Genomic DNA, 23,026 nt, shown 5'->3' with positions numbered 1-23,026 from the left:
CACACTTTGTGTGAGGTTAGCTGATTATTATGGGCCATGGATTGTTATGAGTGCATCTGACCATTTTCTACATTAAAAGGTAAAATACATTTGTATTTAATGAATGTTTTTACACATATGTTGACACTTTCCAATCTGTCAGTCTTGGTCAAATTAACTTTGTATTTACAGCCTTCTGGTGGTTGAAGGGAAGAACTGCACAAATCAGGAGGTATCCGAAATCAAGACTATACTGGTAGGAGGGGACAAAGTGAACTCTGCATGGCTGCTGCCCTGGTGGATGATAACTGGAAATTGCCCAGTTTACTTCCAGCGAGTCACTCTTAACAGCTGGATGTAGGCAAAGAACAGGAATGCAAGTGACAAGCACAGGAGAGCAAACTCATTCTCCCACAAGCCCCAGGTGCTGTAGTTGATGCCTTGCTGTTGCAAGTATTCCTCTCCAGGGACCCTGCAACAAACAGACACGGGTTTGACACTGTTCAAACAAATAAAACACAACAATTGTTTTTATCTGAAATGTTACGATGATAAGTTTAGTGGTGATAAGTGAGAAAGTATTGATTAGAACCAGGCATAGCAAAGGAGGGCACTGTGCAAGTCTCTCCTTCTGTTCCTTTCCCACAGCTTTGCTAATGCAACTAGGTCCTGACCTGCAAGGTTGTCACTTCAAGTTATTCCAGTCTCTGAGCCGCATATGGCTCTGTCAATGCACTGTGATCCTGCCCTGAACCTCTCCTGGACAAAGACTGCTCCCTGGAGGCTATCTGGAGAATACCAAACTCACTAACTCTTTTAATTTGTGTAATTAGTCATAATAGCTACTAATTAGTGAAAGATGGAGTGCATAAATTTTCTGCAACATCTAGCTCTATGATAACCCCTGTAGTGAAGTACTGCAGTGCTTCATTCAGAGAGTGCTATCTTCTCTTTATTTTACAGTTGCTTGGAAGCAACTGTGGGGAAGCCTTCTGCTTGGTGGGCTGCAGTAGATAAGGCATGTTATGGAAGTGATGCATTTGCTCTTGTGGACAGCTGCCAGCCTTGACCCACCCACCTGGATGCTTCCTGAATGAAGAGATGTAGTCCATGTTCAAATGCCTAGAAGACGCCAGGGTAAGCACCCTGGCAAGCCGGGCCCGTTTGTTTACCTGCTGCGTCCACAGGTTCGGCCAATCGTGGCTCCCACTGGCTGCGGTTCGCTGCTCCAGGCCAATGGGGGCTGCGGGAAGCTGTGCGGGCTGAGGGATGTGCTGGCCGCCACTTCCTGCTGCCCTCATTGGCCTGGAGTGGCGAACCGCGGCCAGTGGGAGCCGCGATCGGCCGAACCTGCGGACGCGGCCGGTAAACAAACCGGTCCGGCCCGCCAGGGTGCTAAAGGTTGCCGATCCCTGTTCTAAATAAATGAGCTGTCCTTGTTAATGGGACATTGTACTGGTTTTTGTTGGGCCTATTGTATGCCTCTGTGTATTCTGTAATTCTACAGTAGCTGTTGCTGTTTTATCAAGTTATAAAACTCCTGTAAGGGTGTTTTATGTGTCCTGCCCAGTGAGTCCCTATAATGAGCCCTTCTAAGTACTGATGATGTGACTATGTGAGTCCCGAGGTGAGCCATTAAGTGTTTGTAAGTACTTTAACTGTAATACATATATAACATCCCGCTATGTATATGTAACATCCCTCCTGTAACATCCCGCTATGAACTTCCTGTGGGCCCACTCTGCATGAACCTCTGTGGTGTCCCATATGTGCCCTGTCAATCCCTAAGTTACATAAATGCTTAATATGATCTTGTTGTTCGCTTGCTATATGCCTCCTGTGTTGCCCTAAAATTGCCATGTGAAATGCCCCCATGTATTTCTCTGGTCTGAAAATGCCTTGTAATTCCCGGTACGTGACCTCCGTGATATCCATGTTCTTTGTTTCCTGAAAGTGCCTTTGTCTTGCATCTGTCCTGACAAATTTTGGTATGGTGGTGCAGGTTATCTGCATGAGGAACAGCCAGAACCAAATTCTAACCTAATAATTATAGTGACTCTTTGATTACCATGCCTGCTGATTTACAATAGAGAAATCTAGTGACATTTACAGATTCACCTTCCCTTGGGTGAGGGAAGAAAGAGATAACTGGAAACACTGCACTGACTATCACACTTCAGAAGGGGAAAAATATTGCACACAAGGAATCAAACAAACACTACTAGTTAGAGACATCTACCTATGCATTTTAAATAATTTTAGATTATACATATTGGGGGAAATTCAGAGAAGTACTCAAGTTTCTTGAGCACTTCTGAAAATCTCACCTGTGGTGCTGTTTATCTTTAGTGCAGCATTTAAGGTTATATGTACTGGTATGTGAAGAAATGTTGCTAAAGCATTATGTACCATTTATGCATGACACATTGTGTTAAAAGAACATTTTAAAAATGGTGAAGTTAGAGATTTTGGAAGAAGAATATTGTTATATATTGAAATGACTAACACAGCTCCTGCTAATTTGTAATATTTATTACTTGATATTCCTGTGTACTGTTCTTCCTGTTAAGAAGTTAGTTAAACATTGGCTCTTTGTATGTGTATTGACACTGCAGCTTCTCTTTCAACAGGTATCACATCATGACCTCCTATTTATGCTTCATGCCGTGTGGTATGTCAGACTCCTGTGTATCCAAAAATACTCTATAAATTGAGTGCTTGTATGTACCCCTGTGGTGAAGTGTGTCAGATATGCCAGCCTCTACCTTCCCTCAGCTCTTTTGGGTTGTTTTTGGTGGTTAGTGAACAGAGTGAGTACTTACGTGGAAGAGTTCAAATGGAAAACTGCTCCTTGGAGCTCATTGATGGTCAGGGCCTAAAATAGGAAACATATGTTTAAAAAATCTAATCTGTTAGAAAATGGCAGATGAAGAAATTATACACCAAGAACAGCCGTGCCTCCCCAGAAACATGGAATGTTCCATTTTGACAGTGGTTCCTTCTCGACCTTTTCCATACTGGGACCACCCTGTATTCAGAGATTTGGGAAATGCAGCATGACCATGATGCCCTGACACAATTTTGGCAATGGTTCTTGACCTATTCCCAGGAGCGGCGCCAGGTTTTTGGCACCCTAGGCGGGGGTCCTCCCGCGCTCCCGGTCTTCGGGCACTTCGGCGGCGGGTCCCGGAGCGAGTGAAGGACCCGCCGCAGAATTGCTGCCAAAGACCCGGAGCGTGGAAGGACCCCCCGCCGCCGAATTGCTGCAGAGGGCGCCAAAATGTCGCCCCCCCCCAAATCCTGGTGCCCTAGGCGACCGCCTAGGTCGCCTAAATGGAAGCGCCGGCCCTGCCTATTCCGTATCGTGACCACCCTCTATTCAGCAATTTAGGAAGTGCAGTGTGGCCATGATGCCTGACACCTATTCATGACCCCTGGTTGTGAACCCTTGGACTATGAGAATCAAGATAATTAATTATGGGCAAATTATCAAATGAATCTGCCCTGTAGCTTTTAAAACATAGCTCCCTCTCTTTCATCAGGCATTTCAAGGGAGAAAAGCATCTGGGATCCTTTTGTCTTTGGCTAGCACTGGAGAGACTCCATGGTGCCAGGATGTTTGGAGTGGAGTTAGGACAGGAGAGGGAAGAGGGAGGGGATGAGAGTCTCATAAAAACAAAGCCCAAAACAGCAGGAAAAATAGCAGAACATGGGGAAGAGATTCCTAAGTCTGAATGGGGAAAAAGGACAAAACATTCAGCTAAAGGCTTTTCTTCTGCGAATCTCATTGTAAACATATATGGCAATGTTTATTCCTAGCCCCAGAAGCAGGAATTTAATCAATCTTCATTGAAAAGAACATAGTGATTTGTTTTACAGCATCAATATTGGATGCTGCCAGTAGATGGTGCCGTAGTTTCTATAAGAATTATATTTAGGGCAGACTTCTTATAAACTGTGTTTTATTATAAGAACACAGTAAAGCTCATGTTCTGGCATAGCTTGTGAATGTGCATGTGTGCTTATTGTTTCCTTTACTTCTGATGAGTACCATTGTCTGTGACAAAGCACGGTACCAACTTTACAGACAGAGACAGAAATGCAGATTTACAGATGTTGTCAGTCATACAAACCCAGACAGTCAGCACTTTCTTGGTCAGACAGAGGTGGGCTTCTAGGACTTCTTCAGAAGACATGTGAAGAAGACAGTCTACCAACATAGACTGGATGATATTTTTGATTAGAACATGGTAGTATCAGGTGATTCTATTCTGTCTTTGGCTAAGAGCTTGTGAACAATCCGAGACATGAGAAGTGAGATGGCAAACAGGCTTGAGGGATTTTGTACAATTGGGGGATGAAGTTCACTTTACTTTTGAACCTGCTGTTTTGCACTTTGCCAAATCTTCCCCGTAAGGGCTGTGACTCACATTCATTCCATAATGGAAGATGCTGATCCATTTGATCCAGGACAGCCAACTCAGCATGGAGTTCAGGTTTACAAGGAACCCACCAAAGACCTGTAGGAGACAGTGCAAAAAACAACAACAATGTAGAACACATTATAAACGATACCCTTGCCTTTTGTCCCCCAAAGCGCTTGGGAGTTGGTCCTCAGTACAGACATCTTGAGCCAAATAGTAGCCCTCATTCATGAAAGGGAGAATAGGGACATTTATCAAATACATGGAGTTCCTATCCTCTATATTCTGACTCAGAAAATAACAATGCTAAGGATGTTTCTCCAGTTTCTGTGTTGTTCAAAATAATCTAGTTTAAGATTACTAGTATATTTATTAGCTAAAAATTGTTTTGTAAAATATTTTTCCAGACTATTTGGCCCTAAAGTTTACTAGGACTTCCTAATACTAGTAGCTTTCATTTAAAATGATTAGCTTAGAACAGTGGCTAACGTGTGTGTTCAGTAACTACTTTTTCATAAGAAATGTCTCTAGTCGTTTTAGAATATAGCGTTTTAGGCACATCCAGTGGCTACATGTTGTTTGTATTGTGCAATGTATTACAATAAAAAATACAAAGACCATTAAAGCATGGACTGAAGCCTCTTCTAATTGTACATCCCAGTGGGGAGGATAATGTACCATTCCACTGTTACTCAGGACATGGAATACAAATATGCATATTTTTCATACAATATGTGTGAGAAGTTAAAAAGTCTGTAATGTTTTCCATTTTTAAATTGCTTTACAAATATTTAATAAACAGATTTCAAATCACCCATTTGAAATAGGTAAGGATTAACCTCATTTACAAGTGGAAAAACTGAGTCAGGGACTTTGTGACTTACTTAAGATCACAGGTACAATAATGGAATGCTAAACTGCATTATACTGTTCAGTCACTAGGTGCCGCTGCATGAAAATACCTTATTTAAGCTAACCTCAGCCATACCTGGCAGAGCATTAAAAGATCTTATGATGAACACATCTGGGGTGTATAATAAGCAAGCTCTGTAGCCAGTCCATATCTGGTACAGGAATGTGACGTGGTATCAGGAGTAAACTAAGAACAGAAACAGAAGGAAAATAGCAACAATGTTGCAAACAGAAGGAACAAAGCAACAAAGGTTGCAGGATCTCATCAACATGTCACTCTTTAATGCCCCAGAGAACTTCAGCTTTGACAGACAGACTGGAAACAATATTCTGCAAGATTTCATATTGCTATCCAGCTGCACAAAGAAACTGGAAATATACAGGTATCAAATCACCTTTATGCTATGGGGAAACAGGCAGAACATATCTTTAAATCTTTTGACTTTACTGAAGACAGTCACAAAGATGACTCTGAAAGGGTTCTGGCCATGTTTGATGCATGCTTTATACCTCAGAGAAATGTGGTTTATGAAAGAGCATGTTTTCACCTGAGAATTCAAGAACGAGGGGAAAATGTTAAATGTTTTATAAGAGCGCTGCATACATTGGATTTGAGGAATGCAAAACATGAAAATACCAGAGACAGGCTGGTTATTGGGTTAATAGAAAAAAACCCTTTCACAGCAGCTATAGTTGAAGAGAGATTTAACCCTAGCCACAGCTATTGAAATAGCAAAACAGTCTGAAATGGTGAAACAGCAAAACAGAGAGAAATTTGTTTACAGTTTCTAAGCTAGTTTCAGTTTTTTCAAGTTTTTCAGACATTTGAGTGTTAAAAGTCATTCCCATAAAACCCCTGAAGCAAAGAGCAAGAACTCCCAGGCTAAGAGGGACAAATTCCAGCATAGATGCACAGGATGTGGAAAAATTCATATCCCAAGAGATGATGCGTGTCCAGACAGATGCACACCGTGTAATACATGCAGGAAATATGGACATATTGCAGGTGTTTTGTCACACCAAAGCAGTCTGGAAGTTGACTCATATTACAGACAAACAAGAGCCATTGTTTCTGGGATCTATCACTTGTGATGACAGAGTCTGCATGTAGAGTGAAATTTAATATTTATGGCAAGAATCTTGACTTTCAAACTAACTCAGGAGCTGATGACACATTGTCTCAGAAGGAACTTACAATCACTTTCAACCCCTTCTAGAGATGAAGTGACACAACTCTGACTAGCCCTGGAGGTATTTTGAACTGCATGGTCCAGTTCACCACAGAAACAACCTACATAGACAAAAACTATGTATTCAGAGTGCATGTGACAAAAGGATCAAAGACCAACAACCTTCGCAGCTGCAGTGTGGCAGCCATGATGGGCCTAGTGAAAAATAAGGAAGAACCTGATGGAGGATTTGATGATATTGTACTTTTGAAAGGACATCCAGTACAAATCAACTTGAGGTAATACTGAACCATACAGTGTACAAACACTATTAGCAGAGAAACCTTGAAAGAAACTAGCTGCAAGATTTATGCAAATTTAGATGACATCATTACCTGGTTGTAGTGGGCTATTTTTCCAGGTATATAAAAATAATGTACTTGAAAGATATAACATGTTGCAGTATTATCAAGAAATTCAAATGTACTTTTTCTCACATCAGTATTCCAGAACAACTAGTGACAGTCTAGGGTGACCAGATGTCCCGATTTTATAGGGACAGTCCCAATTTTTGGGTCTTTTTCTTATATAGCCTCCTATTACCCCCCACTCCCTGTCCCGATTTTTCTCCCTTGCTGTCTGGTCACCCTATGACAGACAATGGACCACAGTTCACTGGAGCAGAATTTAACTGAATCCAAATGAAATATGTTTTTGACCATATTACTAGTGGCCCATGTTATCCACAAGTGAATGGAAAGGCTGAGAGAGCTGTACAGATAGCCAAGAAAATCCTACAGCTGCAAGATCCGTTTCTTGTTCTTCTGAGTTACAGATCAACACCAATAGTGGCTACTGGATATAGTTCAAAATACCTCAGAATGATTGTTCCAGTTTTGGAAAAGAATGTATCTCCAAAGTGCCCGGACATGAAGAGAGTAGCCAAGTCAGATAAAAAGGCTAAAAGAGTTTATGAACACTTTTACAACAGACATCATTCAGTTAGAGAACTGCCGGGTCTACAACATGGTGACTGTGTTCGCATCAAATTGGATGGAGAAAAAGGATGGACACCTCCAGCTGTTGTAAAGAAAAAGAATCCAGCACCCAGATTATATGTGATTGAGATTGGCAATGGAGAATTCAGCAGAGACCACCAACATCTACAGTTTCTTTCCTCAGAAAGAACAATCAACAGAGCAAATGCTACAGATGGCAGATGCAGAACAACAAGAAGAATTCTCAAAAATTCCAAACCAATCACAGCCTGTCATTGAAACTAACAGACAGCTAGATGACCAAGTTATTACACATTTGGGTCATATAATTAGAAAACCAGTATGATACAGACACACTTAACAGACTGATACGTACTGAACTTCAAAGACAATGTGACAGTGTAAATATTGTAAATGGTAGGAATATAGAATTTAAAGGGGGAGATGTCATGGAATGCTAAACTGTATTATGCTGTTCAGCCACTAGGTGGCGCTGTGTACAAAATACAGTAGAACCCAACAACCAGCACACACAGGTCCAGAAGCGGGCAATCTCTCCTGTGGCCCTAGATGGCGCTGCAGCCTCACAATTTCCAATTCTCTGAATTATCTGAATTTTTGATTATCCAATCTGGCCCTGGTCCTAATGGGATCAGATAAACAGGGTTCTGCTTATTTACATAACCTCAGCCATACCTGGCAAAGTGGTAAAGGATCTTATGATGATCACATCTGGTGTGTATAAGCAAGCTGTAGTAGCCAGTTCTGGTACAGGAACATGACAGGTGCAGAGGCAGGATTAGAAGTCAGGCATTGCTGACTGCCTGTCTTGTGCTCAGAACAGACCAGACCTCTCCCCTTAGACCAAATGTACTAATAACATATTGTTTATAGCTACAGTTGCTCTGTATCTTGCTTTCTTATGTCATAAATACTCCTGGTTTTTTAAAAATGCACCTTCCCAGAGCATTCCAGTAGGGACCCAAACCAAAGCCTCAGATCTGAGCACCCCTGCAATTTTGGATATTTGAACTGAATGTTGAGGTTTAGGCCCATCTCTGATTCCAGTAGGCTCTATACATCCTGCAAGGCTGCCCTTGAGTGGATAAAAAGTTCTCACCATCATGAAGACGAAGGGCAGTGCGATTAAGACATTAGCGATGGCGAAGGTGCTGACGCTGGCGCTCACCAGGAAGGCCATGCTCACGGCTGCCAGATTTGTCAGACTGAGGGAAAGAACATACAGGAAGAAAGATCCTGCATCCTGTTTCAGACCTGTGTATGATGACAGAGAGAAAGTGACTCAGTACTGTGGGAAGGTCTGGATTCATAACAGGCATTGCCATGGAATTGCTACAGTATAAGGTGGTTCCCAGTATAGGACTCCAACTTGGCATTTTCCGGAATTAAAGGCTTCATAACAAGCACTGCAGTGGATGCTTTCAGTGCTGGATCCATAGAGTATCCTTCCAGGACAATGTTGTGAGAAATCTCCCATGACTAAATTTTGGTTTGTATTTTGGGCATGGTTATGACAAAGCTCACTGGGTCCATGAAGAATTTGCAAGTGGGGCCGTGAGTGCCAGATTTACCACTAAAGAGCTGCTAGAGAGTGCTCTCCTCAACATGTTTTTATTTACTGGAAAGCTGGGCCTGTTTTCATCCAAGTGTATATAATCATGCTAAAATTAGTTTGGCTGTGTGGGTTTGTTTAACTCTTCACATGTCTCAAATATTGAGACCATCTGATTGATTTTCCTGCACTATTACCGAAGCTCTGGGGGAACCTTAGAAGGCCACACTGCTGGAATCCTGTCGGGAACTGATACAGCATTGCTTTGTGAAAACTCAACCAACTGGAGTCAGAGCTAGTGGTATACTAGAAATAAGATGATTTTGTGTGTGGGTGTCTTACTGGGGGGAAAGAAAAAATGATGAACAGAGGCATCCTGGGAAGTTCTATACAAAGTTTGTATATAAGGAGATAATTTTTTACCTCTGATTATGAGCAATGTAATATAACTGCAAAAATTAATAACAAAGCACAATCACCACAGAAATCTGTGCAATGACATTTCAGTCTTGCCAGAGTTTGATATTACTCCCAAAGTTTTTGTGGCATTTTCCCATGGTGATTTTAGTCCTGAATCACTTCCTCGAAAAGTTGCTGAGCTAAAGGAAATTCAGTACTTACCCATCATGAAGTACGATATGCCAGAGAACATCAACAAGGGGATGATACGATTGGGAATCAGATCAGCAAACACCTTGGCCAGAAAATATGCTGAGGTCCTGTAGTATCCCCTGGAGCTCTCATGACTGGAAAAATGTATGCAATAAATAAAAACATTGAATATCAAAGTATCTACTTCATATATTTATGATATTTAACTCTATAACCACTTTAGCATTTCAGTCCTTTCCTTACTCCCTCAATTTCATCAACTTCCGTCTCCATCAGAACTTTCTTCATCTCCAAATAGATATGCCATTAAATAATTAGTAAGCACAACATCCTGAAGAAAAACTATCGCTTTCATCTTCATCTTTGATACACCTCTCTCATTTACCCTTACTTTCTGAAACATATACATTCAGCTTTATCTTCTACTATTTCTGCCTCCTGTCTCTTCCTGGTCTGTAAATCTTCCTATCACATCTAAAACATCACCCACAGACGATGCTATCCTGACTTCTCCTCTGATGAAACTCTCCTCCATGCCGCTATCTCCTCTTGTCTTACTGCTTGTAACTTCCTCCTTCAGTGGTCTTCCTTTGACCCAAATTTCAATTTGTCCAAAATGTGGTGGCCAGTCTCTTCATCCATATCTAGAAATGTGAAAACATCAGAAATCTTCTCCAGCTTCAAGCTTCCTATCTGCTTCAGAATCCAGTAATACAATTTCTCCTATTCAAGGCAGGGTTCTGTCTTTCTTTCATTGATTGCAAATGATATAGGATTATACCTTAAATTCTTAGATGAACTTGCCCAAAATACACACACATACACACACCCCCTTTTTTTTTCTTCAAAGTAATCTTTCCCTTTTCTGTAACCAGTCCTCGCTCGCCTCAAATATCCAATTCCTTTCTTTCCCCCCTCGTGGTTTCTCCAGAGTAGGATGTAGAAACTGCACCTTTCCAGTATTTAGTCTTTTCTTTCTGAAATGTGTCCATTCACTTCTCTCTGCTGTTACTCTGCCATGTCTGTAGATGCTACTTGCATGCTATACTGTGACTCACCGAACAGTGTCCTTATATTTGCATGTATACATTTCAATTGTCTATGATTGTATTTGTTTTGAAATAATACTGAGCATTTTAATGTTGGGAGCTGAGCCAGTCTTTCTCAGATCCATGATCTTCTGGCCATTTCTAAGGTTCAGCTGGACCTAAATTCTGAGACAAGACATCCTTATTTCTGAGGTGTTCCGGTGTGGAAATCTGGAAATTCTGTGGTGAGGTTCAGAAAAAGTGCGCAATTTTTTTAAATGAGTGAAACCTGAAAATGAATAATACAATCTATTCATTATTCTGGTGTCATTTTTATTTTGATGTCAAAATCAAGTCATTTCATGCTGCCCCAGATTTTTAGTTTTTAAATGCTGCTGATTTTGGTATTGAAAATGCATAACTGTTGTAAAAGCTGTTGGGGAAGCTGAAGATTTGGGTAACAGGACAGGGAACAGATGGGGCTTTTGGCACCTTGGGAAGGCATTGGAGATAATTTGGGATCTGACATCTACAAGGCATCTGAGGCTTTTGGCATTGGGAGTGGGGACGCATTGTCTCTTTCCCTTCCTTTTTTAGACAGATGTGGACATGATTTGAAATTTTGGGAGGGCTTGATTATTGGAGCACAATTTTGTGGTGGTGGGTAGATCTGCAGCAAACTCTGCAGCCACAGCCAGTTTATGCCTGTTTCCAGCATTTTGATTTGAAGGAGTTTTAGAGTCACTCACATGAAGAGTTTTCTCTCATTGATGAAGAGCTCCACTGCAGACAGATTCCCAAAGACCTGATTGATGACCAGGAAGAAGAAAGCTCCCAACCTGCAGAGAAGGGAGGAAAAGGAAAAGAGATTTATTTGGAGTTCTCTGCTGGACTTGTACACAAAGGGCAGAGAGTTCTCTCACGCTTTGTACTGCTCTCACATTACACTGCCTTGGAAGTTAGGTTTGGGAATCAGATCCTCACCAAGGTAAGTATTCAATTACAGGTGGAAAATTTTGGAGTCTGTCACTGTCCTTCCTACTGGGAATATTCTCTGATGTCTTCAGCAGATTTTGGTTCCATATAAGGTTCCCTCTCCTAACCCCTGGGTGCCCCAGGATATTATGCTCACTTGGGCTACTTGAAAGGAACTTGTCTGCATCTCTTCATTCATTCTTTAAGTGTGTCACTCCTTTCATCTATCCATCCGTCCTCCCTCATACTACCAGCTGGAAGAAGGGACTAAAGATTCTGTTCTTCCTCTCACCTGTTCTGAAAGGCTTCAGGTAGAGTGGCAGGTACTTGGTAGAAAATGAGCCCCACCAACACAGAGAAGAAAGTGCCCAAAAGGAGCTGACCAATGGATGTCTGAGGATTCCTCAGGATGTTCTTCACATTGCGATTGCTCACAACATACAGCTAAGGGAACATACATGAATACATAATTTATACATACATAAATTAAATTTCCTCCTTGAAATATCCCAGGTCAGTCCACTGGACTTGAGTTTTTTATTGAGGATTCTTTACAACCCTGGTTTGAGTCCTGATGTTCCCTTTGTTTTTTCCTCTGCTTTCTCCATGCTCAAAACTGCATGTTGCAGCTACCCGCTGTCCTAGCAAAGGAAACTAGCTGCAAGTCCCTTTCAACTGCACTCTTCACAGGAATTTCTCTTGAGTGAAATGATGCTCAACCTCACCCCGCAGACACTGAGCAAGACTGAGCCCTCCCAAGATGTGCCTGCTCTAATTGAGTGGGACTATGACCCAGACCCACACTTCATGCATGGCAAGTGCATAGCAATAGCCACAGGACAACAGCTTCAGATTGGTGTGATATGAATTCTTTGAAACCAAGTCGTGGGGCTTTCCCAGGCTCCCACTGAGGATTATGTGCAAGCTGTAGCTAGGGAGCCTGCCTTTAGTGGAGAATCATAGAATATAATCTGGAAAAGTTTAGCATCAATCTCAGTATAGAATCATAGAATCATAGAATGTCAGGGTTGGAAGGGACCTCAGAAGGTCATCTAGTCCAACCCTCTGCTCAGAGCAGGACCAATCCCACTTTCATAAAGATGGCTTCTAAACCAGACACAGGCAAATGTCAGAGAAACAGACTCTCCATTGCCTACAGCAATTGTCCTTCCACCTTTACTCTGGGACAATCCCAAACCACTTGACGCCCTAGAGCATACATATTTTACTTATGTATCTTCACGTATCTATTCTTATTTAAATATTCTTCAGTCATCTTCAGTAACAGTTCAGTGCACTATAGCAACTGTAAACTGCAGTATTCTGGATAATTACTGTAGACTACAGTAGTTTTTTTTTTTAAGGTATCTGACTTCTAATACTTAATTTTCTGATAGGCGTTTAAACTGTCCTCCTTCCCCGTAGATACGTCATTTTGGTGGGATGATATGTGTAAAGGTTAGGAATTGGGTACATTTGTGCATGCCAGAGAACATTGCCTTATTTTCAAAGACTGTAATAGCAGTAGAATGAGCTCTGAAGCTCTTGTCATTTGTTCACATATTGGCTCGCACAGAATTACATTTGCAATCAGAGAGAGACTGGGTGTTTGATTTTTCTCATGATTTAAAAAAATTAACACCATGCTCTCAGTGGTGCGTTCTTTACAACTCCCGGCTGCCTGTGCCTGAGATGGAAGTCATGGTCGTAGGTAAATGTTCACTGCCTGATTTTTGTTTGTCTTCCCCTCTTCCCCGCCCTCCCCCCACCCACTCAGTGTCCTGGGTGACTTTGTAAGATCAGTAACGTTAAACATACAATACAGAGGGCCAGATCCTTAGATGGTGTAAATCAGCGTGGTGGCCTTGACTTTAATGAAGCGATGCCAATTTACACCAGCAGAGGGCCTGATTCATGTTGTATAATGTAATTTACGTATCTCTGAAAAAGTTTATTCTGTTCCGTCCATTATATTATTTTTAAGGAAAGTTTTCAATTTACCTGCCTTAAATTGTTCCTTAATGTCACAGTTTATTTTGAATGATGGACTATAGAAATCCTTCCCAAGCATGACAGCAAAAGTAGCTGCTTCTTCACTGTACACCGCAGGCTCAAATTACTGAAGGGGACCCTTCTGAGGTGAGTAGCTGGGGATGGGCTTTCCTCCAGGAAGAGCAGGGTTAGGCTCCTCATGAAGGGAGAACTTCAACTCTGTGGCTGTGGAGGTTCCCTGGCAGTGGCACCTGTGCAAGTCTGTGGCACCAGGGGGTTAAATATGGGGGGAGACTAGTGTGGTGCACAGCCCAGCTCCACTGGGTGTCCCGGCACAGCACAGTGTAAGGAGGAGTAGATCCTGAGGCTCCACTGCTGTGTTAATCCCCTGGTTTTCATTCCCTAGAGCAGGGGAAACTGGGGCCCTGCAGAGCTGCCTCAGCCCAATGCCTCTGCAGAGTGACTCCGTGGGCTTCTTCTCCCAATGGCCTCATGGAGATACTCAGCACCCAACTTGCTAATTGGCCAGGGCACAGGATCCCTGAATCTGGTCTTATGTGGTTACAAAAAATAAGAATATTCTTGTTGCTAGAAGGATTTAGTTGGGGATTGGTCCTGCTTTGAGCAGGGGTTGGACTAGATGACCTCCTGAGGTCTCTTCCAACCATAATCTTCTATGAAGTCTTAGACACAGATGTCTCACTGGAATTGCTGCACAGTGAATAAGTCTCTTGCAGAGGACCTCGTGAACCTACTGATTGCATTTTCCTCCCTTTTCCCCTTTCCCCTTTCTCTCACCTGGTGGAAGAATGAGGTGGCATAGGTGGCTTTTGTTGGAACTGCATCGCTGAGGTGGCTCTCGAATGACTGTAGGTTTTCCAACTCTTCCTGCAGCTGCTCATAGTAGCGGGACTTGTGGTAGTACATGGGCAGTGGATTCTTGTCACTACAAGAGCTTCTATGAGAATCGGAATCTCTCACTGAGGCTGCAAACCAAATGGGACAGCCCTAGGTCAAAACTTTCCATTCCTGCTTCAACTTTGCTTTTGAAGGATTTTGAAAGTGTTAGCCAACTCCCAGAAAAGCGACAAAGATTGCTAATAATCACAGCAGCATTTTTATGGTCATCGCTGCTAGTAACTTTCTAGTCATCATTTGCATACCCTTAAACACAACTGAAAAGCAAAGAGAACCACAGCAATCTTCATATGAATTAGATGATGCCTTAGCAGGTCTGCTTGCTAAAGGGAAAATATAGCATAAAAATGTTATGCTGAGACTGCATCTGTATGTGCGTAACACTGGCAAATGACTGAGGTAGAAGGGAATTAGGACCATGTGTGAACAAGAATTATTTTGAGGAGAATCCAGTGTGTTGTGTTCAGACTCTGAGCTAAATGCTGGAACAGGCACTGAAGAAGTTTGGCTACCTCTATTTTACAATTCCTATATATTTTTTTGGTGAAGTGGATTTGCAAGACATTGTCCTAGCTGCTGCCTCACCACCACCTCTTTCTTTCTCAGCCAATGTAATTTTACAGCACTCACCTAACTCTGGACTAGGCTGGGACTGCATGATCTCTCCACCAATGACATCCAGGAAGAAGTCCAAAGGATTGTTAAATGCTTCACACTGGTAACCTGAAATACGTCATATCACAAGAGAAAATCAAAGCTAACCCCACACCCAACTAGCAATGTGAGAAAATTACAAAGTCTCTGTGCTAAATATCATCCAAAATACTATATCCAGTTTCAGGACATTTTGTGGCACAGAAGTTTTCCTTTTTGACCTTTTGGAAAAATAGACAGTTGCAATTAAAACCTGTGAAAATCTGAGTTCACACATTTTAATATGATAATTTGTCTTGATGCAATTAAAAATATTGAGATTTTCAATGAACCTATTTTCACTCAAAAATGCTTCTAATATTGAATGCAAAAAATGTGAAATTACATCAAGTAGGACTTTAAAAAAATTAAGAAGAAAATCCAAAAACCTTTCATTTCAAGGGTTTTGAATTACATCGCAAACATTTTGTACTGCCCCATTCCCAGCCTTCCCAGCGACCTAAAGAGCCATTCAGACTAACCAACCAATCTCATGTCAAACTAGTGCCTCCTCAGCAACCAATAATTACCTTAGCCAAACCAGCCTTCTCTTAAAATACATCAACCAGCCTGCCCCCTCACAGATCAGTCTTTCACAGCCAATTTCACTCCTAAATCAACTTACTAGTCAACACAACATCTCACAAAGGAAACTGAAATAAACCTCTTGTTTTTTTTCAAATGGACCTGTCTGTCTTCCTGATGCATCATGCTTCTGTACATCCTCTAATCTTGTGTGAATTGAACTCCTTTTGGGGCCCATCTACACTGCTTCTTGGATCAGTTAGAAGATGTTGCTGTGCATTGATGCCCGTCATTCCTCTTCCTCAGGATGCATGTGGCACCTCTGTAGGCAGCACTTTCTTATGTTTTCCCCATCTGCTTCCCCCACTTAATCTGCTATCTCTTAAATATACCCAGTCTCTGCTGTCTCTGTGAATTAGAGTCCTGGACAGAGTTAAATACAGCTCTTTTGCATGGGCAGTGCAAAGCACAACCATGAAGCAATGAAGTTGGCCTTTGCATACTGTGAGTTTGCTGATGCAGTTAAGATTTGAATCAAAGCAGTTTTCTGTGGTGTCCTTGAATAGTGAACTGCTTGTCTGTCTGTCCAAGGTTCTTCTAGTGCAGCCTTTTATTAGCACTAGGTTTGTGCACCTAGAAACCTTGACTGCTACTCTTAAGGACTCCGTTAAAAAAAAACAACCATGTGTAGCTGCCCTGTAGCAGTAGGAAATATAATTCTCATACTGCCACAGTCTAAACCCCTACCTATACTGTTGAAATAGCCAGTGGACTCTTCGGCTGGTCCTGCATACATTATTTCTCCCTTATTCATCAGCGTTAGATGATCAATCAGACGGAAGATGGAATAACGTGGCTGGTGAATAGAGAAAATCACAGTTCTTCCTTTCCTGGAGAGTCTGCAAAACAGAAGAAACACATGGCGAATATCACAGTCCCAGGCCAGCTAGAATTTAGGCCTTAATGGAGTGGAGCATCAGAAACAGAGAATGGCTCACTGGTGCAGCAGCTGCATGATGGAATTAGCTGTGTTGGCATCCAGTCCCGTAGTTGGCTCATCCAGGAATATCAGTGAAGGTGCAGTGATTAGTTCCACGCCAATGCTGCACCGCTTCTTCTCACCCCCTGAGACACCACGCAAGAACTCAGTGCCAATCTGATACCACAGAGAAAAGAAAGGAAGCAAAGAAGCTCAGAGAGGAGGCAGATGAGTTTAAATACAGGCCGTAGTGAGTGGGTTGATCTGAGATGGACATGAATGGTAAACATATAGTTAGGGGCGCTCCTGGTCCTTTCAGTCATCTTCCCACATTTTAACAGGGAGAGCTGTATCTTCTCATGTGTCCCCTCATTCTGAGCTCCAGAAGCCATGCTGGCTTTTCCTTATCATATCATGTTCACTAGATGTATTATAATTCCATTTGTCATTATTTCAAACAATTCACTTGGTATTGAAATAATCCTTACTGGTCTGTATTTCCCAGGATCAGGATCACCCTAGCCAGGGGCCAAACTGGAAACAAAGAAGGTGTGGTTCTCATACAAGATCTGCCCATAAACCAAAGAGCCCACCTCTAAGCTCTGTGAGCCTAACAAGAGCATAGCATTGCTCTCTTACCGGACCTGCCCCACTCCCCTCTCATCTCCATGTCTCCTTCCCCTTAGGGGGAGGGAGGAAGAGAGAGAAATGGCAGAAGAGCCCTGCATCTCCAATGTGTAACCTACTCTAGGAGATTGTGGGACTTTGTCCCTCTCTAATGGCTGGCCCATATGAAACATTTGAACCTGCTTCCAGCTGACAGACTCAGTGCTTTAGCTCAGGCGGTAAAACCTCATGGTTTCAGCACTGAAAGCCCCAGATTGAAACCCTGCTGTTGGCCTAAGCAGGGTTGGATGTGCAAAAGCAAACACCTATGTGTGCTCTGTTCACCCTGTGCATGCAGAGGATAGAATCTATATGTGCAACTCAAATCACACACCTCTGTCACTGTTAGTGTGCGAAAAGGGTCCTATCAGGTGCTGGTGCACACACATAAGGAAGCTACTGCTTGAAATGAGGGGTGTTGTAGCCATGTGGGTACGTGTGCAACCTCTACCTTGTTTTAATAAAAAGATAGTACAGTAACCTTGGTGTCAGCACACTCCTGTAGCCCCAGCTCCTGTATCACTGCATTGACCTTCAGCTGCTTTTCTGCTTCACTGTTCCGGCTCTGTGGGAGGCGCAAGCTGGCAGAGAACTGAAGGTTCTCACGGACAGTGAGTGTTCCCATCAGAATATCCTCCTGTGGCAGCACAAAACAATGGAAAACACTTGCTTTAAGAAGGAAAATCAGCCAGTGCTTTGAGAGAAAAGACCTCCACAGTGGGTCCTAGTACCATCAACACTGTTCTAATAATGTGAAGTCCTTACAGACAGACTGTACCCAAAGGGGAGTCCCGGCGAGAGGAATATAGAGGTCTAATGGCTTCCATAGAGTTCTCAATGGGAGAAGGAGACAGAGACTTGTAGTCTCTTAAGGAAAAGACAATGCTCCAAATGGAGAAAATGCCTATGATGACAGAGTCATGTTATGGCTGAGTGAAGTGATGTTTCAGGATCCTAAATGGCTACTCTGCTGTAGCCATAAGGAATACACATCATGAGTCCTTGCCACTGCATGTCCTGGGCATTTCAGGCTCAGCATACTATTCTAGTGAAAAATCAGATAGGCCTGTGCACAAACTGGCACCATGGATTCTGCCCTGACTCACCTGTACTATGTAGGCAGAGCATAGGTGAAACTGTGAGTTTGCTGACTTCCCATCCATGAAGATTTGTCCACTTCTAAGCCCCTTCGGGTCCTTCCACCCCGCAAGTACATCAAGGAGTCTGAAGAAAAAAGGGTGACTTTTCACACAGTTTCTCAGTACAGGGCTTCTCCCTATATCACTCCAACCTATGGCCCCTTCCAGCCCAGTCCTGCATGCACTCTCCAAGTTCATTCAGCTCGGGATTTCCCAACACTGCTCTACTAAAGTAACTAAGCAATTGCTTTCAGGAATCAATTTTGTCCTAGAGGTATTGCTGTTTCCTGGGGTGAGAGAGAAATGAATCCCAGTATTCACACTCTGGTCTGCCAATGTACCCGAACCCAGAGCTGCAGATACCAACCCACCCTGGGGTGGGTGGGGATTAGATCTCAGCCCTTTTTTCTTCTTTGCAATAGAAAAGACATCAAAAGTGATGCAAGAGGCATTAATTTACACAGCCACACTTACGAGGTTTTGCCACTTCCGGTTGGTCCTAAAATGGCATTCATTCCAGGCTTCATAATGCCACTGTGAAAAGAAGAAGTATTATAACCTTTTTAGGAAATGATTTCACATGACAAGAAACCCAGAGTGGGCAAGCGGGGTAAGTGAAAGCAAGAGGCAGCTATTGGCTGAAAAGGGAATGAGACACAAAACAGGCTTTATGATAGAGTATGTGCTATTTGTGAAAAGTAAACTCCAGGATCGGCTTGGGCACAAATGGCTGCCCATGCTGTGTGATGTGAACTGAGCTGTTCTCAGAGCCGGTACAGACCTCCAAAGGAATGTTTGGGTCATGGTGTGATTTGTTGTGGGGCATCTGCACATGGGCATGGAGAGCTGGAGGTGGAGTTATGAATATAATTGTACGAGGGTAATTTCCAAAGAAAAATACCCACTCAGGCCCAATCAAAATGTTGCTGCTAAGATCAGCTTCCTGGCTTGCCCTTCTGACCACATCATCTCCCGCCCCCCTTTAACTCTCTTCACAGGCTCCCCTTTCTCCACTACATCATAGAGCTCCTAATTCTTACCTTTAAGGCTGTTCACAATTTAACCCCACTTTGCCCACTTACTTTGTCTTTATAGTATTGTCAGCTGCCCTCTTTCCTCCACTGATTATGCCCACTCTCACAGCCTATTTGTTCTCTTCTCCCAAAAGCACCTTTACACTTTCTTCCATGACTCCCCTTACGTGTGAACCACCTTCCCCCAATCTAATCCATAAAGTCACTACTCCATCCTCCTTCAGATCCCTCCTTGAGATCACTCCTACTGTGATCCTACCAAACATGGGCAGGTGATACTTAGCAGGCAGGCGGGGAACTGGGATTATTGTTACCAGTATCTTCATTTAGCTCAAAACGCACCCTTTAAACATACATCTGAACCTTCAAACTATGCACACAGTTAGTGCCTGTAGATATGTGTGAACACTACTGTCACCCCAGCCCCACCGTCCCTCCATTTGTTTGTTACACCCACTTCTGGCCTCTAATCTTAAACTTAAATTGTAAGCTCTTTAAGATAGGGACTGTCTCATCTGTCTGGACAATACATAGCACAGTGGGGACCTGATCTTAGCTGGAACCCCTTTGTGCTACTAAAATATACATAATAATAAATGACAGTCATACTAAACACGTAGGTGTTGTGTGTTAGCTGGAATCTTGGGCTCCAGTTATTGTTCATAGATCTCCTATATCCCAAGCAAAGGCAGAGCTCATCTGCTGATGCTGGCAATTAAATGATTCATAATAGTGTTACTGCAGCAGATACGAGGAACCAATATGAGGGGTGTTTTCTGGGAGGCATTCCAGCTCTCATAAAGTATGCACACCAGCCTGGTCAGGGTTTCAGAGGGCATCAATTAATCCCACAGCAAAGCACACGCACTCACTGCAGAATCCGCCCTTTGATACTTCTAGACTTCGGAATCCATGGCAGTGCCAGCCTCTTATGTGCTAGTTCAGATTTAACACACTTACCACTTACTCTTGCAAGCCTGGGATTTGGCATCTGTAGCTTTGTGCCTTGAAGCCCCAGGAATAACTTGGGGTTGCTAGCTGTCTGGTCCAATGAAGCTCTGGGAGGATAGCTGAAGAAATGTGATGAGTGATGACAGAGGGAAATGATAACTACTATAGACATGAATGTCCCTTAGCAATTGATAAGTGCAGGGGTACTGGAGTCACTCCCTGATTGACAGGCCATACAGAGGGTGCATAAGGGTGTTTCGTCTTCAAATGGTTGGTGTTAGGAGGAAAGGGGGTACTGCTCTGTTGTGCCATGAAGGAAAACCTTTGTGAAATTCCCAGTCTGCCTTCCGTCCCACAAACTGGCAGTGTAATACAGCCCACCTTGTTGTTTATTATTTAAGCCCCTTGTTTTAGGCACTGTACAAACATACAACAAAGAGATGGCCCCTTCCCCAAAGAGCTAGCATGCTCTGCCTCTTGAGGGAGGAGTGCCTTGTGTTCTTCATCAATGACCCCTTCAGTCAATTAAAGATCAGCCCCGATGGGTTGATAAAGGCACCCCTTGCTCCTCAGCAGGAAGGATGAAGGGACTAGAAGATGGGGATCGATAAAAAAAGGGGAAAGAGAGATTGGGTTTCTTGGGGATCTGGATATTTCTGCAGGGGTAAAATGATGGTTCCCTCAGGATTGAGGAGTTTGTATTCCTAGGACACAGCTGAATTTCTGAGCTAGCTTTGGTTGGACCAGACACGGAGAGTCCCACCTGCTTGCACTGGCCACAGAAACATTAAAAATGTCATTTTGTTTTCAACAATAAATTGCTCATGAAACCACTGACACACAAACAGTGCTATGAATGTCACTGCCCCCATGGAAACCTGACCAGCGGTGCCTGGGGCCTGCATGGGAGGGCTGAGGGCTGGGTCTCCAGGTAAGACTGGGTTATAATAACTGGGCCAGAGGGCCTGAGCATGATCTCCCCCAAGAAGTTGAAGCTCACACAACAGCATACACATGATCTAACAAAGCCTGTTGTGAGCACTGGCTGCCTCTTCCTTTCCAAACTGAATTTAAATCACCAGTACTGATCTAGGAGGCAATGGTCGGGGTCCAAGCTGCCTCACCGATCACCTATCTTCCCCACTGACCCCTATTCGCTACTCTCAGAGATAGCAATGCTCCACAGAGGTGCTTCAATCAGCCTGCCTCAGGATAAGGCTCTCCCGTGGATGGGACACTGCAGGAGCACCTTAGTACCGGACATCAGGCAGAATCCAACCCTCTTTGATAAGACCTTCCCTGGTGATGGCATCTCCCTTGGACTATTGGAGAGATTGGAAAGGAGGAAGAAGAAAGAAAGAAAGAATAACTCTATAATTACCTAGAGAAGCAGACAGAAACCGAGTGAGGCCATGAGAATATTGCCATTTAGAGCACACTTAGTGTGAGTATTAATTTTTGTGCAGTACTTAGACATTGCTGTGATAGGAACCATAGACAACCCTGAGACAGATAACTAATATTATTATGCAATACAGTTGTGCTCTGTCAAATATGGGGTGTTCAATACTCTGATATTTAAGATTTCCTAGGTCTCTATGTCCCCAGAGCCCCCGTGATTCCTTATTTTGGCTATGCCTTTACAGGGAAGAACCATTCTTTACCTGACATCCCTGAGAATTTCCTTTTCTTCTGCTTCTTTCGAGAAAAAGGACTTGCTGATGGAGACAAAGTAACTGATGTTTTGGAAAGCCAGAGTTGGCCCAGGAACATTCAGCTGGGTAACAGCTTCCTGAGAATCAGAGAGTTCCATCCCTGGGAGGCAAAGATCAGTTCAAATTGGAGGGGAGAGGGAATGTCCAGATGTTTCCCTTTGGATTAAAAACCTCTTCAGAAAAAAACAACAACAACAAAAAACCCAGAAGATTTTGTCAGTGTCCTTGCCACCAAATCTCCGTATTGCTCCGTCTCTGTTTTCTCATGTCCTATTGTTGGGAAATCTTGCTTTTATCTGTAAAACGTGCTGCAAAATCTTAGTAGAGCCAAAGTCCTTCTCCACCAAACTGCAATATAATTGTGCAGCCAATAGTATGTTCAGCAGGGTTACAAATGCTGATATCAGACTGTAAAATACAATAGGCCAGATTCTTCCCTGATGAAACTCCACTGACTTCACTGGTCTTTATACCAAGAATGAGTTTGGCCTAATATGTGGGACATCACAAATGTATGGAACTTTGACACTAGAAAATAACAATAGAACAAAATAATTTGTGAAAGGACCAAAAAGAGGGAAGCCTCAGCAAGGAAAGGTGCACCCTGACCTTTACCTGCTGCACATCTCACTGTCTCCCTGCCTTTGTCAGTCCTGGAACTCCACACGGCTCTGCCTCAGTGTGTGACAGAAACAGTAAGAAAATGGCAAGATCTGTGAATTTTATAATGCACTGGAATTTCAG

At 43.0% G+C, this 23,026-nt stretch overlaps 1 protein-coding gene across 1 annotated transcript; it reads right to left on the bottom strand.

Annotated features, from left to right (window-relative positions):
* Positions 1-303: 303 nt before the first annotated feature.
* On the bottom strand, positions 304-22,332 carry LOC112105382 (ATP-binding cassette sub-family G member 2-like). The gene is made up of 15 exons (XM_024198157.2): positions 22,232-22,332; positions 19,057-19,116; positions 18,550-18,667; positions 17,925-18,080; positions 16,797-16,954; positions 16,546-16,697; positions 15,211-15,303; positions 14,461-14,648; positions 11,963-12,114; positions 11,445-11,534; positions 9,677-9,801; positions 8,603-8,757; positions 4,410-4,499; positions 2,802-2,854; positions 304-451 (listed from the first exon to the last, which is right to left on the bottom strand). Exons 2-15 carry the CDS (start codon positions 19,107-19,109, stop codon positions 304-306), a joined length of 1,731 nt encoding a protein of 576 aa, XP_024053925.2. The 5' UTR covers positions 19,110-19,116; positions 22,232-22,332.
* Between the last annotated feature and the right edge of the window lie 694 nt (positions 22,333-23,026).

The sequence above is a fragment of the Terrapene carolina genome, unplaced genomic scaffold (assembly GCF_002925995.2).
Source record: "Terrapene carolina triunguis isolate 2854851 unplaced genomic scaffold, T_m_triunguis-2.0 Scaffold95, whole genome shotgun sequence".
NCBI classification, from domain to species: domain Eukaryota; kingdom Metazoa; phylum Chordata; order Testudines; family Emydidae; genus Terrapene; species Terrapene triunguis.
Note: the sequence above shows the minus strand (reverse complement) of the source record. Positions and strands in the feature narration are given on the sequence as shown.

What these genes read in the sequence shown, in the direction of transcription:
- LOC112105382 (XM_024198157.2), bottom strand. Translation starts at nt 19,109, where the DNA reads ATGAAGCCTGGAATGAATGCCATTTTAGGACCAACCGGAAGTGGCAAA. An exon ending in AGGAGTGTGCTGACACCAAG is followed by an intron (nt 16,955 to 17,924) that starts GTTACTGTACTA and finishes CTGTGGTATCAG; the next exon opens with ATTGGCACTGAGTTCTTGCG. An exon ending in ATCATGCAGCTGCTGCACCA is followed by an intron (nt 16,698 to 16,796) that starts GTGAGCCATTCT and finishes TCTGTTTTGCAG; the next exon opens with ACTCTCCAGGAAAGGAAGAA.